The 13,609-nt window shown below is 39.2% G+C and overlaps 1 protein-coding gene across 1 annotated transcript; it reads right to left on the reverse strand.

The window, feature by feature from the left end:
- Positions 1-935: 935 nt before the first annotated feature.
- LOC130106523 (GTPase IMAP family member 8-like) lies at positions 936-13,332 on the reverse strand. The gene is made up of 7 exons (XM_056272673.1): positions 13,263-13,332; positions 11,937-12,641; positions 10,131-10,835; positions 6,738-7,442; positions 4,882-5,562; positions 2,923-3,102; positions 936-1,347 (listed from the first exon to the last, which is right to left on the reverse strand). Exons 1-7 carry the CDS (start codon positions 13,276-13,278, stop codon positions 1,082-1,084), a joined length of 3,258 nt encoding a protein of 1,085 aa, XP_056128648.1. The 5' UTR covers positions 13,279-13,332; the 3' UTR covers positions 936-1,081.
- Between the last annotated feature and the right edge of the window lie 277 nt (positions 13,333-13,609).

Here is a 13,609-nt window from a genome sequence, read left to right on the forward strand (position 1 = left end):
AAATATTTTCATGTATATACTGTAGATTTATATATAATTTATATTATATATAAATATAAATATTTTATATATAAATAATATTTTTTTTTTAAATATACATGCATGTGTGTGTATTTATATATATACAAAATAATTATACACAGTGCACCAACATATATTATGTAAAAAAAACTTTTATTTTGGATGTGATTAATCGTGATTAATCATTTGACAGCCCTAAAAAATTCATATCATAACAAAAATAAACACCGGTTTTCGGTATGAACCGAAATACCGCCCAGCACTAACATCTCCAGCACATTTTATAATTACCCAAAGATCAAACATAGTTCACCCCTCACACACATTACAGATAGGACCAAGCAGGTAATATTTAATATGAAACAATGTCTCAACTTTCAAATTTGGTCAGTCAAAGAAAATTAAACAATAGGCCATAGGCCTCACACACATCACAGTCCGTCAAAAACTTATACTCGCCGTCGTTGGAAGATTAGAACTAAAAACAGCGGTCCAGGCAGAACATGCATTACCTGGAAAACACACACTACCAGATGTTTCGACTACATCGTTTTCCGAGACGAGGAAGAAAATGTCAGCCTGAGCGGCTTCAGCATGAGGCTTTAGTCTGTCAGAGACGATAACATACATAATATATAATGAATTTGTTCTTCACTCGCTGAAATTTAATCAGAATGATCACAGAACCGAGTGAAATACTTTACACTACTGCAGGTTAAAGAGAAAAAACACCAATAAATTGAAAAACTTTACTTTACTTTTATCATTCAACATGTGTTGTAAGTTATATTTTGACAGACATTTTTCAAAGATGATACTTTTTACATGATTTGTTACATTTAATTACCCCTTTATATAAATCTGAAATTAAAATTTTGGATTTTTTTTTACAAAGTAATTAAAAAAAACTCAATGTTAATTACATATCAATATGATTTATGATCTCCACTAATTTAATTCGACCACTGCAATACCTTATAGTTTTAGTAATAGTTATCGTTAAATATTGTGTCGGCAACATTATAAAGACACAATTTCTCTTTTATTCATTTGATATAATTCAGGTTTTCTTAGTGTCTTCATGCTGATCATGCTTCTTTGATCTTCTTGTGAAAAGTTTTGAGATCATGTTCCCACCATCTGCTCGTCTGGTTCCTGAATGTTCCACAGACTCCGGGATGGACCGCAAAGAACCGAATCCTGAGCTGAGAGATGAGACTATGGAGTGTGATGAGCTAAAAACTGAATCGCTGTCTGCTGCTGATAGCGATGAACTGTAACCAGAACTTCCCACAGACAATGTGTCCGACCGCTCATCTCCACTCACTGGGGGGAAACATTTAAATCAGTAAAAGGGTTTGAAACTCTTAGAACAAAATTCTGAGATTTAAAACTTTCAATATGTTCCTAAAAATAATGCAGTCTATTGGTCATCATTAACATTATACAAATACTTTATTAATCAGACGGGATTGGACATGTTTTTTGTCCATGATTTATCTATAAAATATCTTTATTACAAGCCTGATTGCTGTTTATTGCAAACATTTAAAGTTGACCATATAGATGTATAAGAAATGATCAGTATAAACCAGTGCTTAAACTCCACAAAATGTTGATCATCAACATAAGATGATCAAACTAAATATTATATGTGCTTTTTTATTTTATTTTATTTCAGGTTAGCCATAAATTCGTAAATTCTTTTTTTTTCTTTTTTTTTATAAATTGAATTGAATTTTGTCATAAATTCAATTATCAAAAATGTAGAAAATGGAAGATGTCCAAATTTGGGAAATAGGGAAAAATATGTGGTGACAAATTTTTGACAATGTAGACTAAATATTATATTGTCACAACAAAACAGATGGTATTCATGGAAAACATGAGCTCTAAGGCTGTAAAGAAAAGAAAAAAAGGTCACGGGAAGAACTCTCTTCTTCCCGCACTCTCAGCACTGGCTCTCCACAGGGCTGCGTGCTGAGCCCATTACTCTACTCTCTCTACACATCCGACTGCAGTCCCGCCCACCCAGAGAACATCATCATCAAGTTCGCTGATGATACTACGGTGGTGGGGCTGATTACAAGGGGAAACGAGGCGGCCTACAGAGATGAGGTCCTGAAACTTAGCGAGTGGTGTGCATTAAACAACCTGGCACTAAACATCAACAAGACCAAGGAACTCATCCTGGACTTCAGGCAGAACAAAGTTGCCCCAGCCCCCCTTTACGTCAACGGTGGATGTGTAGAGCGAGTGGAGTCCTTCAAATTCCTTGGCATCCACATCTCTGCAGACCTCTCCTGGTCGGCCAACACCACAGCTCTGGTAAAGAAGGCCCAGCAGCGGCTACACTTCCTGAGGGTTCTCAGGAAGGAACAACTAAAAACTCAGCTGCTGGTGACCTTCTACCGTTCCACCATCGAGAGCCTGTTGACCTATGCTGTGACAGTGTGGCATTCCAGCTGCACGGAGGCCGACAGGAAGCGACTGCAGAGGGTGACAAACACTGCACAAAAAATAATCGGCTGCCCTCTGCCCTCTTTGACTGCCATCTACAACTCCCGTTGTCTCAGCAGGGCCAGAAACATCCTGAGGGACACCACCCACCCCGGCTTCCATCTTTTTAACCTGTTGCCCTCAGGCAGGCGCTTCAGGTCAATACGGGCCAGAACAAACAGACTCAGGGATAGCTTCTTCCCCAAAGCTGTCACCATACTCAACCTACACTCAGACTTGCACTAATGTACTGTATATGTATGTATGTGTTATACATGTGTGCACTTTCAGAGAGCTGCTCTCCAAATCTCATTGTACTCGTACAGTGACAATAAAGGCTTTCAATTCAATTCAATTCAATTCAAAATAAACTAAAAGTGCCTAATAAAACAAGACACTCACTGTTTGGTGGTAGCAATCCAATGCTGTTACATCGTTTTATGGCCCCTGACTCGTAACTTGTGTGAGATGAATCTATGGAATGTGATGAACTGAAAATCGGGTCTGCTCCTGATCGTGATCTGAATGAACCATAAGCAGAACTTCCCACAGATAGTGAATCAGATCCATCATCTCCACTCACTGTAATAATGAAAGCAGAGAGCAGATCAGTAGAACATTTACAACATGAATGCATTTAACAGACACTTTTATCCAAAGCAACTGACATGGCATTGAAGGAAAATATTCATCAGTTCATGTGATAGTAATTGTGGCGAGGGGGGCGTGGTTCAGCGATGTCTGTGACGGGAGAGAGAGCTGGGAGGCGAGCGGCACGTATTAGGTCAAGTGCAAAATGACGAACACCAGATCCCGTTTGCAGTGATGGCTGTGGGGAAGCAGGGAGAGAGAGACCAGTGGAGATCTGCGGGTGATCGCGTTGTGAAGCTGTAAGCTGCGAGTGAAAGTGGTAAGAGAGCGCAGAGCGCGTGGAACAATTTGAGTGACAGCTGAGAACAGCGACTTGAGAACGATCACCCAGCGCAGTGGGCGTGTCCCTGAGTTTATTCAGTTTGTTTTTTAGATTTGTCAATAAAGACCCGCAGTCTCCACAAGCCGACCCCGTCTCCTTCGTTCACCCTGAGTCTGAACTTTGCTACAGTAATTATTTCAGATGGTCAACTTTGTCAACTCTAAATGGGTCAGGGAAGGAGGATCCACTTCATTTTAGAAACAGGGTTGAACCCAAGTATAGGACTCTGCAGGACAGTAATAGAGTTACCAGATCAGTGGGCGAGGCCATAAACAGAGGGGTGTGTTTGACCGTGTTAACTGATTTGCCCGTGTCACAGTGTTGGTGGGGTTGGGTGAAGGGCATCATTTTCAATGCATGATTCACAAAAACAAATTTAAAAACGTCCACTTGTTCCGCAGAGACCTCATACTCGTTGAACCTGGTCAGTATCAGGAGGGTAAACTGCAGTCTTGGTAATAGAACGTATATGAGATTGAAATGTAAGTGACGAATCAAAGTTACACTAGGGTTGGGACGGTATGGATTTTTTTTTACCGCGGTTAAAAAGCAAGAAGTTTCCGCGGTAGATGGATGACGGACGGATGATGAGTTTTCTGATGCGGTTGCGTATGAAATATTAGTCCATCCACACATTTAATACGAATGGAATGTTATTATGTGTCATGGAACATTGCGCTCCCCAACTCGCGAAAGGTCGGATTTGCTCAATCTTTTGATGATAAGTTTTGTTTAGAAAACCTTGAATCCATGTAAGACACAATGTCATTAGACATAATCCATGTCATTAGAATCAATGAATCCATGTCATTAGACACAACGTGCACATGTGCAGGCCAATGTTTTTTTTTTTGCGGTGATGACTGTGACGAGCTCAGACCCGCGGTAGGTGTCACGTGACTATTTTATACTGCGGTATATAAAAACGAGCGTATGCCTCTCTTCCACATGTGAAATTTATAAATCGCAAATGATTTTGGGATTGTGTGCAGCAAAATGGTTTCCAATCTCTGCATTGTAAATGCTGTCTTATTAATGTCAATCAACATGTAAAAGAGCACCAGTCGACATCCACATTTTTTACTTGAGAATGAAGAACAGCAAGAATTACTTAGATTTCCAAATGCCTGCAGTACTCCGACTCTGTCACAAGAAAAAAGTGTGTATGTCTGCTTAGACCCTGATGTGGCGCTAAGCAGTTTTTTCACGTCAAAGACCATTTTTATAAACATTAGTGTTGGCATGGATTTTTAGAGTACACACACTATAAGATAATTCTGTGCGTTCACACATTTTAAAAATTAGGCCCATAGTCTAGAACAATGAGGAGGAAACACATCTGAGACTATATGTAGATAATATTCATAAAATTTGATGATGTCACTCACCAGTCTGCGATCTGGATTCCTCTCTCCGTTTGTCCAGGTGCTCTTCTGTTTTATTTCTACCATCCATCTCTTGTAAACACTTTCTGTCTATTTCAAAATGGCGGCCGTTGTTTTGTGCCACTGTCTCCTCAATCTTCTCCAGCAGCTCCTTGATCTGAGTGTCGTCACTCCTGTTGTGATTGTTGAGAACATGAAACCTGTTCCCACATTTGTCCAGCAGCCACTGGAGATCCGGCCCTTCACTCTCGATGTGCTGCTCTATAGATGTGTCTAACAGAGAGTCTCCACCAGTGAACAGCACTATAGTGTGACTCCAGACTCTCTCACTGAGAAGATCCAGATGCTCCTGCAATGCTTTTCTCTCAGTCTCTTTGAATCTAATGTCCACGCGTATGATCAGTAGTACAGCGTGTGGTCCTGGAGGACACAGAGACACACTGAGCAAAATCTCCTGTTTCAGTAACTCTGGACTCTTCTCTACAGGGAAACTCCTCCACCATCCTGGAGCTTCAATGACAGTGATGTGTCTGTCTGCTACTTCTCCATGTCTCTTCACACACTGAGCAGATTTCTTCAAGTCAAACTCCTCTCGGCCCAGGATGGTGTTTCCAGATGAACTCTTACCAGCTTCTCTATATCCCATCAACACAATCCTGAGCTCTGAGAGACGTTGGGCGTCACCTGCAACAAATACAGAACAAACACACTTCTTAAGGAGGGTGACATCTTAAATCTTCGTAAATAATCTCTCTTTGTGAGAAAGGGGTTCCTGAAATTAGGTTCACCTTATCTGTGTATGGGTGTCAAACTACACGTTACTGATTAAAAATTACATAAGTGTATCTCACATCAATTAAATTCTTAAAACAGAGTTGAACCAAAGTTATCGATAGGCAATAATTATTAATTACAGAGAAAAGAAAATTGCTTAATTTCAATGATCTGCACACAAAACAACAGATCACAGAACACACAGATTAAGCAAGACTAAATTCCCAATAGCTTCAGAATAATGTTTTCAGAAAGTATATTCTTTAAAAATATTTAAGTTTTCTCTTTAAACCAAAGAATAAATCTCTCTCTTGTGTGTGTTCTCGACTGGGAAAGCATTATCCATGCACTGGTGGCTATTAGCACCAGCAAATACACGACTGTATTACACTTACATTCATTTACTAGATGGAAAGAAAGACAAAAAAAGACCATTTGTGACTGTTTATATTTATAAAAGAACTTTATGGAAAAAAAATCTGCCTAAATTGGCATAAACAGATCCAGAATCCTATCTGTATTAACCAATATGAAAGCAGTAAAAGTCTCGCAAAAATTTTTTTCTTTCATAAAAATAGCTTCTAATCTTACAAAAATTTCCATTTTACATGACATATTTTTGCCTTAGTTGAATCTCCAAATAAAATATAGATCCACCAGCAGTCTAGTAGTTTTTACTTGTACTTTCAAAGTGTGTTTGACAGGACTCACATCTAATCTTCAGAACAGCAACAAACATGAGGCGTCTCTAAAGGTGTAAAGCTGATTCAAGACAAGATGTTTGCAGTTTATTTATTTATTAATTTTTGTGTTATTTTCTATGAATTAGATAAATAGATTTCCATTATCAAAAGCACACCCTATGAAGAACATGATAATTTAAGAAATGAAAGTGCTTATTTCCTTCAGGAACAGATTGTATGGGCCGTCACTGTGAGCTGCTGTGAACACATCTATTGGGAATGCCTCTACAAATAGCGATTAATGACAAGAAGTTTCTGGCTATTATTGCTGTGACTGTTACATCTTCATGATTTACTTAATATACTCAGTGTGTGTCTGCACTATAAAGTATGTGGACTCACTCATCTGTGATCTGATGTTTTCTCTCCTTTTTTGCATCCTCTTCATTCGTTCTTCTGCTCTCTCTTCCTCTGCTCTTCTTCTCTCTTTCACCTCCTGTAAAATCTTTCTGTCTATTTCAAAATGGCGGCCGTTGTTTTGTGCCACTGTCTCCTCAATCTTCTCCAGCAGCTCCTTGATCTGAGTGTCGTCACTCCTGTTGTGATTGTTGAGAACATGAAACCTGTTCCCACATTTGTCCAGCAGCCACTGGAGATCCGGCCCTTCACTCTCGATGTGCTGCTCTATAGATGTGTCTAACAGAGAGTCTCCATGAGTGAACAGCACTATAGTGTGACTCCAGACTCTCTCACTGAGAAGATCCAGATGCTCCTGCAATGCTTTTCTCGCAGTCTCTTTAAATGTGTAGTCCACGCGTATGATCAGTAGTACAGCGTGTGGTCCTGGAGGACACAGAGACACACTGAGCAAAATCTCCTGTTTCAGTAACTCTGGACTCTTCTCTACAGGGAAACTCCTCCACCATCCTGGAGCTTCAATGACAGTGATGTGTCTGTCTGCTACTTCTCCATGTCTCTTCACACACTGAGCAGATTTCTTCAAGCCAAACTCCTCTCGGCCCAGGATGGTGTTTCCAGATGAACTCTTACCAGCTTCTCTATATCCCATCAACACAATCCTGAGCTCTGAGAGATGTTGGGCGTCACCTGCAACAAATACAGAACAAACACACTTCTTAAGGAGGGTGACATCTTAAATCTTCGTAAATAATCTCTCTTTGTGAGAAAGGGGTTCCTGAAATTAGGTTCACCTTATCTGTGTATGGGTGTCAAACTACACGTTATTGATTAAAAATTACATAAGTGTATCTCACATCAATTAAACTCTTAAAACGGAGTTGAACAAAAGTTATCGATAGGCAATAATTATTAATTACAGAGAAAAGAAAATAACACACACAACAACAGATCACAGAACACACAGATTAAGCAAGACTAAATTCCAAATAACTTCAGAATAATGGTGTCAGAAAGTATATTCTTTAAAAAATAATTAAGTTTACCCTTTAAAACCAATGAGTAAATCTCTCTCTTGTGTGTGTTCTCGACTGGGAAAGCATTATCAATGCACTGGTGGCTATTAGCACCAGCAAATACACGACTGTATTACACTTACATTCATTTACTAGATGGAAAGAAAGCCAAAAAAGACCATTTGTGACTACTTATATTTATAAGATACTTTACGAAAAAAATCTGCCTAAATTGGCATAAACAGATAAAAATTCGTATCTGTATTGACCAATATGAAAGCAGTAAAAGAGTCTCGCAAAAACTGTGAACATGTTGACATTTTTTCTTTCGTAAAAATAGCTTCTAATCTTACAAATGTCCATTTTACATGACATATTTTTGCCTTAGTTGGAACTTCAAATAAAATATAGTTCCACCAGTAGTCTAGTAGCTTTTACTTGTAATGTACTTTCAAAGTGTTTGACGGGACAAACATGAGGCGTGTCTGTGTAAAGCTGATTAAGATTATATTCAAGACAAGATGTTCAACATGACATCATGACTTTGCGTAAACATACACGCCACTTTCAATTCAAGTGGCGTGTTATCTATACGCATTTTGAAATATCCGCGTGTATGTCCACGCCGAAATCTTTTGCGTGTATGTCTACGCCATTAAATGTCCGAGTGATTCCGCGTGTATGTCTACGCCGTTAAATGTCCGAGCGAAACGAAGCAAAATCTATATCTACATCTGTGGAGCGATATTTCTTTTCCTAGGATGGTAGGAGAAGACTCATAAATGGTATTAACCCCAGTGACGGGTAGGTTTAGGGACGGGGTTGGGGTAGGTCATATATTTATATATGCATAATACAGTAATATAACGTTAAGTCAAAGGCGTTGATAAACACGCTGAAAAGCGATTATGCGTGTTAATAGCACGCCAAAAATGGAAATACGAATTGGCGTGTCATACATACGCCATTTCATGAGATCAGTCTGAGATGTTTGCAGTTTTGTTTTATTTTATTTTTGTATTGTTGTCTATGAATTAGGTAAATAGATTTCCGTTATCAAAAGCACACCCTATGAAGAACAGGATTGTTTAAGAAATGAAAGTGCTTATTTCCTTTAGTAACAGATTGTATGGGCCGTCACTGTGAGCTGCTGTGAACACATCTATTGGGAATGCCTCTACATATAGACCTTATTCGCAAACACCGGAAGTAGCTAACCGCGGCCATATTGTTGACATGACATCTGTCCTGCTGCCCCTAACCGCGCGCAGATTTGAGTTGAGGGGAGCAGTAGCCTGGCTTCATCTCGTCGGTATCAAGAGAAGATAATGCTATTATTTGATGTGGGTCCACACCAATCAAGCTTAAGTAAAGATCCGTCCTTATTGCCACTTTGCCAGCCGTAACTTATCCGGATATTTATAACGATCTCGTTCATACAGTATCCGTATACAAACTACAATGCACCTCGACAAGGCAACATAATAAACGACACTCGTCTCATTCGTGGAGGTGGAAAAACAAGTTCTTTGTGACATGCAAGATTTGTTGTATTAAAATGTAAATGCAAAAGAAAAGGCATGAGAGTCGGTTGTTTTTGTCAATTTTAAGTTTTCATTTAAAATGTTTGCGATTTTAATATAAGTACATGGTTAAATATTTGACCACTTGCTTGAGCAACTTAATATATAGAAGTATTGCATGGAATAATTGGCTTACGTTGTTGAACTAGTGAGTATGTGTTAAAATAAAAATAGTGAGTACCAGGGTGTTTGTGGTACAGCTGCGGATCAGTTCGCACTACAAACGCAGTATATAAAGCACTATAGCGCGTCCTGCTTCTGTACCGTATACGCACCGCACACGCATTGCACACGGATTATGTGTGAAACCTGTGGTAAAATGATGGGAACAGACTTTTCTGTGGGGAGTTGGCTGAAAGTTTAGCCTATTTATCCTAGCTAGCCTCTCCTGCGCTGGCTCAACTCTGTCTCCTTCCCTTCACGTTTTCTGACAGTCGGTAACTTATCGAAATCATAAAAACTAACTCCGGGGTTCTTATTGCTGTTGTTAGAAAAGCCGTGTATTACACAACACACCATCACGCTGTTTAAAAAAAAATACAGTGATGATAATACCATGGATAATACCGACGCTGCCTCGCTTGTCAAGTGACAGACTGACAGTTGCCGTGGTTTCTATGTCAACAATATGGTCGCCGCAAACATTGATGACGCAGATCGAATAACATCTATAGCGGTTAATGACAAGAAGTCTCTGGCTATTATTGCTGTGACTGTTACATTTTCATGATTTACGTAATATACTCAGTGTATCTGCACTATAAAGTATGTGGACTCACTCATCTGTGATCTGATGTTTTCTCTCCTTTTTTGCATCCTCTTCATTCGTTCTTCTGCTCTCTCTTCCTCTGCTCTTCTTCTCTCTTTCACCTCCTGTAAAATCTTTCGGTCTATTTCAAAATGGCAGCCGTTGTTTTGTGCCACTGTCTCCTCAATCTTCTCCAGCAGCTCCTTGATCTGAGTGTCGTCACTCCTGTTGTGATTGTTGAGAACATGAAACCTGTTCCCACATTTGTCCAGCAGCCACTGGAGATCCGGCCCTTCACTCTCGATGTGCTGCTCTATAGATGTGTCTAACAGAGAGTCTCCATGAGTGAACAGCACTATAGTGTGACTCCAGACTCTCTCACTGAGAAGATCCAGATGCTCCTGCAATGCTTTTCTATAAGTCTCTTTAAATGTGTAGTCCACGCGTATGATCAGTAGTACAGCGTGTGGTCCTGGAGGACACAGAGAAACACTGAGCAAAATCTCCTGTTTCAGTAACTCTGGACTCTTCTCTACAGGGAAACTCCTCCACCATCCTGGAGCTTCAATGACAGTGATGTGTCTGTCTGCTACTTCTCCATGTCTCTTCACACACTGAGCAGATTTCTTCAAGTCAAACTCCTCTCGGCCCAGGATGGTGTTTCCAGATGAACTCTTACCAGCTTCTCTATATCCCATCAACACAATCCTGAGCTCTGAGAGACGTTGGGCGTCACCTGCAACAAATACAGAACAAACACACTTCTTAAGGAGGGTGACATCTTAAATCTTCGTAAATAATCTCTCTTTGTGAGAAAGGGGTTCCTGAAATTAGGTTCACCTTATCTGTGTATGGGTGTCAAACTACACGTTATTGATTAAAAATGACATTTAAGTGTTACTCACATTAATTAAACTCTTAAATGAGAGTTGAACAAAGGTTATCGATGGAGAATTATGAAGAAAATAAAATAGCTTAATTTCAATGATCTGCAAACAAAGCAACAGATCACAGTGAACACACAGATTAAGCAAGACTAAATTCCCAATAGCTTCAGAATAATGTTTTCAGAAAGTATATTCTTTAAAAATAATTAGGCTAAATTATCCCTCTAAACTAATGAGTAAATCTCTCTCTTGTGTGTGTTCTCGACTGGGAAAGCATTATCAATGCACTGGTGGCTATTAGCACCAGCAAATACACGACTGTATTACATTTACATTCATTTACTAGATGGAAAGAAAGCCAAAAAATACCCTTTCTGACTGCTTATATTTATAAAAGACTTTATGGGGGAAGAAACAACCTAAATTGGTATAAACAGATCCAAAATCTGATCTGTATTGACCAATATGAAAGCAGTAAAAGTTTTTCTCAAAATATGTTGACATTTTTTCTTTAATAAAAATAGCTTCTAATCTTACAAATGTCCATTTTACATGACATATTTGCCTAAAAAAAAATAGCTCTTTTTTAACCAAATAAAATATAGTTCCACCGGCAGTCTAGTAGCTTTTACTTGTAATGTACTTTCAAAGTGTTTGACGGGACAAACATGAGTCGTGTCTATAGGTGTAAAGCTGATGTTTAAGATTATATTCAAGACGAGATGTTTGCAGTTTTGTTTTATTTATTTATTTATTTATTTATTGTTTTCTATGCATTTGGTAAAGGGATTTCCATTATCAGAAGCACACCCTATGAAGAACAGGATTGTTTAAGAAATGAAAGTGCTTATTTCCTTCAGGAACAGATTGTATGGGCCGTCACTGTGAGCTTTTCATGATTTACGTAATATACTCAGTGTGTGTCTGCACTATAAAGTATATGGACTCACTCATCTGTGATCTGATGTTTTCTCTCCTTTTTTGCATCCTCTTCATTCGTTCTTCTGCTCTCTCTTCCTCTGCTCTTCTTCTCTCTTTCACCTCCTGTAAAATCTTTCTGTCTATTTCAAAATGGCAGCCGTTGTTTTGTGCCACTGTCTCCTCAATCTTCTCCAGCAGCTCCTTGATCTGAGTGTCGTCACTCCTGTTGTGATTGTTGAGAACATGAAACCTGTTCCCACATTTGTCCAGCAGCCACTGGAGATCCGGCCCTTCACTCTCGATGTGCTGCTCTATAGATGTGTCTAACAGAGAGTCTCCAGCAGTGAACAGCACTATAGTGTGACTCCAGACTCTCTCACTGAGAAGATCCAGATGCTCCTGCAATGCTTTTCTCTTATTCTCTTTGAATCTAATGTCCACGCGTATGATCAGTAGTACAGCGTGTGGTCCTGGAGGACACAGAGACACACTGAGCAAAATCTCCTGTTTCAGTAACTCTGGACTCTTCTCTACAGGGAAATCACTCCACCATCCTGGAGCTTCAATGACAGTGATGTGTCTGTCTGCTACTTCTCCATGTCTCTTCACACACTGAGCAGATTTCTTCAAGTCAAACTCCTCTCGGCCCAGGATGGTGTTTCCAGATGAACTCTTACCAGCTTCTCTATATCCCATCAACACAATCCTGAGCTCTGAGAGACGTTGGGCGTCACCTGCAACAAATACAGAACAAACACACGGCTTTCATGTAGTGTGTGCTTTCTGAACAACTATCAATAAATCTGTACTAAAAATATGCTAATCATATTAATACAAATGCCTCATGAATGGAGTTATGTTAATCATCATCCATGGACCATGGTTAACTATGAAGAAAAGGTGAATTGTTTAATTTTCTCAATCAGGAGAAAACAAAAACACAGATTAGCCTACATAAAATCAGGGCTAAATTGCTATTTGTTGCAAAAATAACATGTTTTCAGTAATTAAAATATGCAAATGTGAAAAGGCAAAGTAAATTAATGAATAAATCTCTCTCTTGCGCGCGCACACTCCTGGCACACGTGACGATAATTGCACAGTGACGCACTTTAAAATACTATCTTCTGCAAATAATCCTAAAACGCAATCCGTGACAAGCCAATTGTAGCCTAGTAAACGACTATATGGAGAACAAAGCAAGCCCTAAGTGTTTTACCAAATTTATTTAGCTTTAACCAATATGAAAGTGAAAGCAATGTCTCACGGTAAACACGTCGAGTTTGATTAAAAGTCATATTTATTATGAATCAACAAGGAAAAGACGATTAGTTTTTAAAATTATAAATACTTACTCAAGTCCATTTTCATTCACACTGTAACAGTCGGAGTTTCAGAGTAAAATTAGGTTTACCAGCACTCTAGTAGCCTAGTGTTTATCTGTCGAGGAATGTGACTGGACTTACTTCAGAACAGCGGCGCGCATGGGCGGGTCTACAGGTGTAGGTGAGGAGAATTGTTGTTTACTGCTGCAGGTGCGCGCGGTCACGTCACTTTCGTCGGAGTAAGATCGGTGCACGTTCTCTTAATTAATTACACAAAAATACAGCAAGGTTCTTACTCTTCTTCTAGAAAATGTAGAACAAGTAGGCCTAATGTGAATGTGTGTTGTGCTTTTTTAATGTTTTTTAATTAATTTATG

This window comes from Rhinichthys klamathensis, unplaced genomic scaffold (genome assembly GCF_029890125.1).
Source record: "Rhinichthys klamathensis goyatoka isolate OS25496 unplaced genomic scaffold, OSU_Roscu_1.1 h1tg000342l_1, whole genome shotgun sequence".
NCBI lineage: Eukaryota > Metazoa > Chordata > Actinopteri > Cypriniformes > Leuciscidae > Rhinichthys > Rhinichthys klamathensis.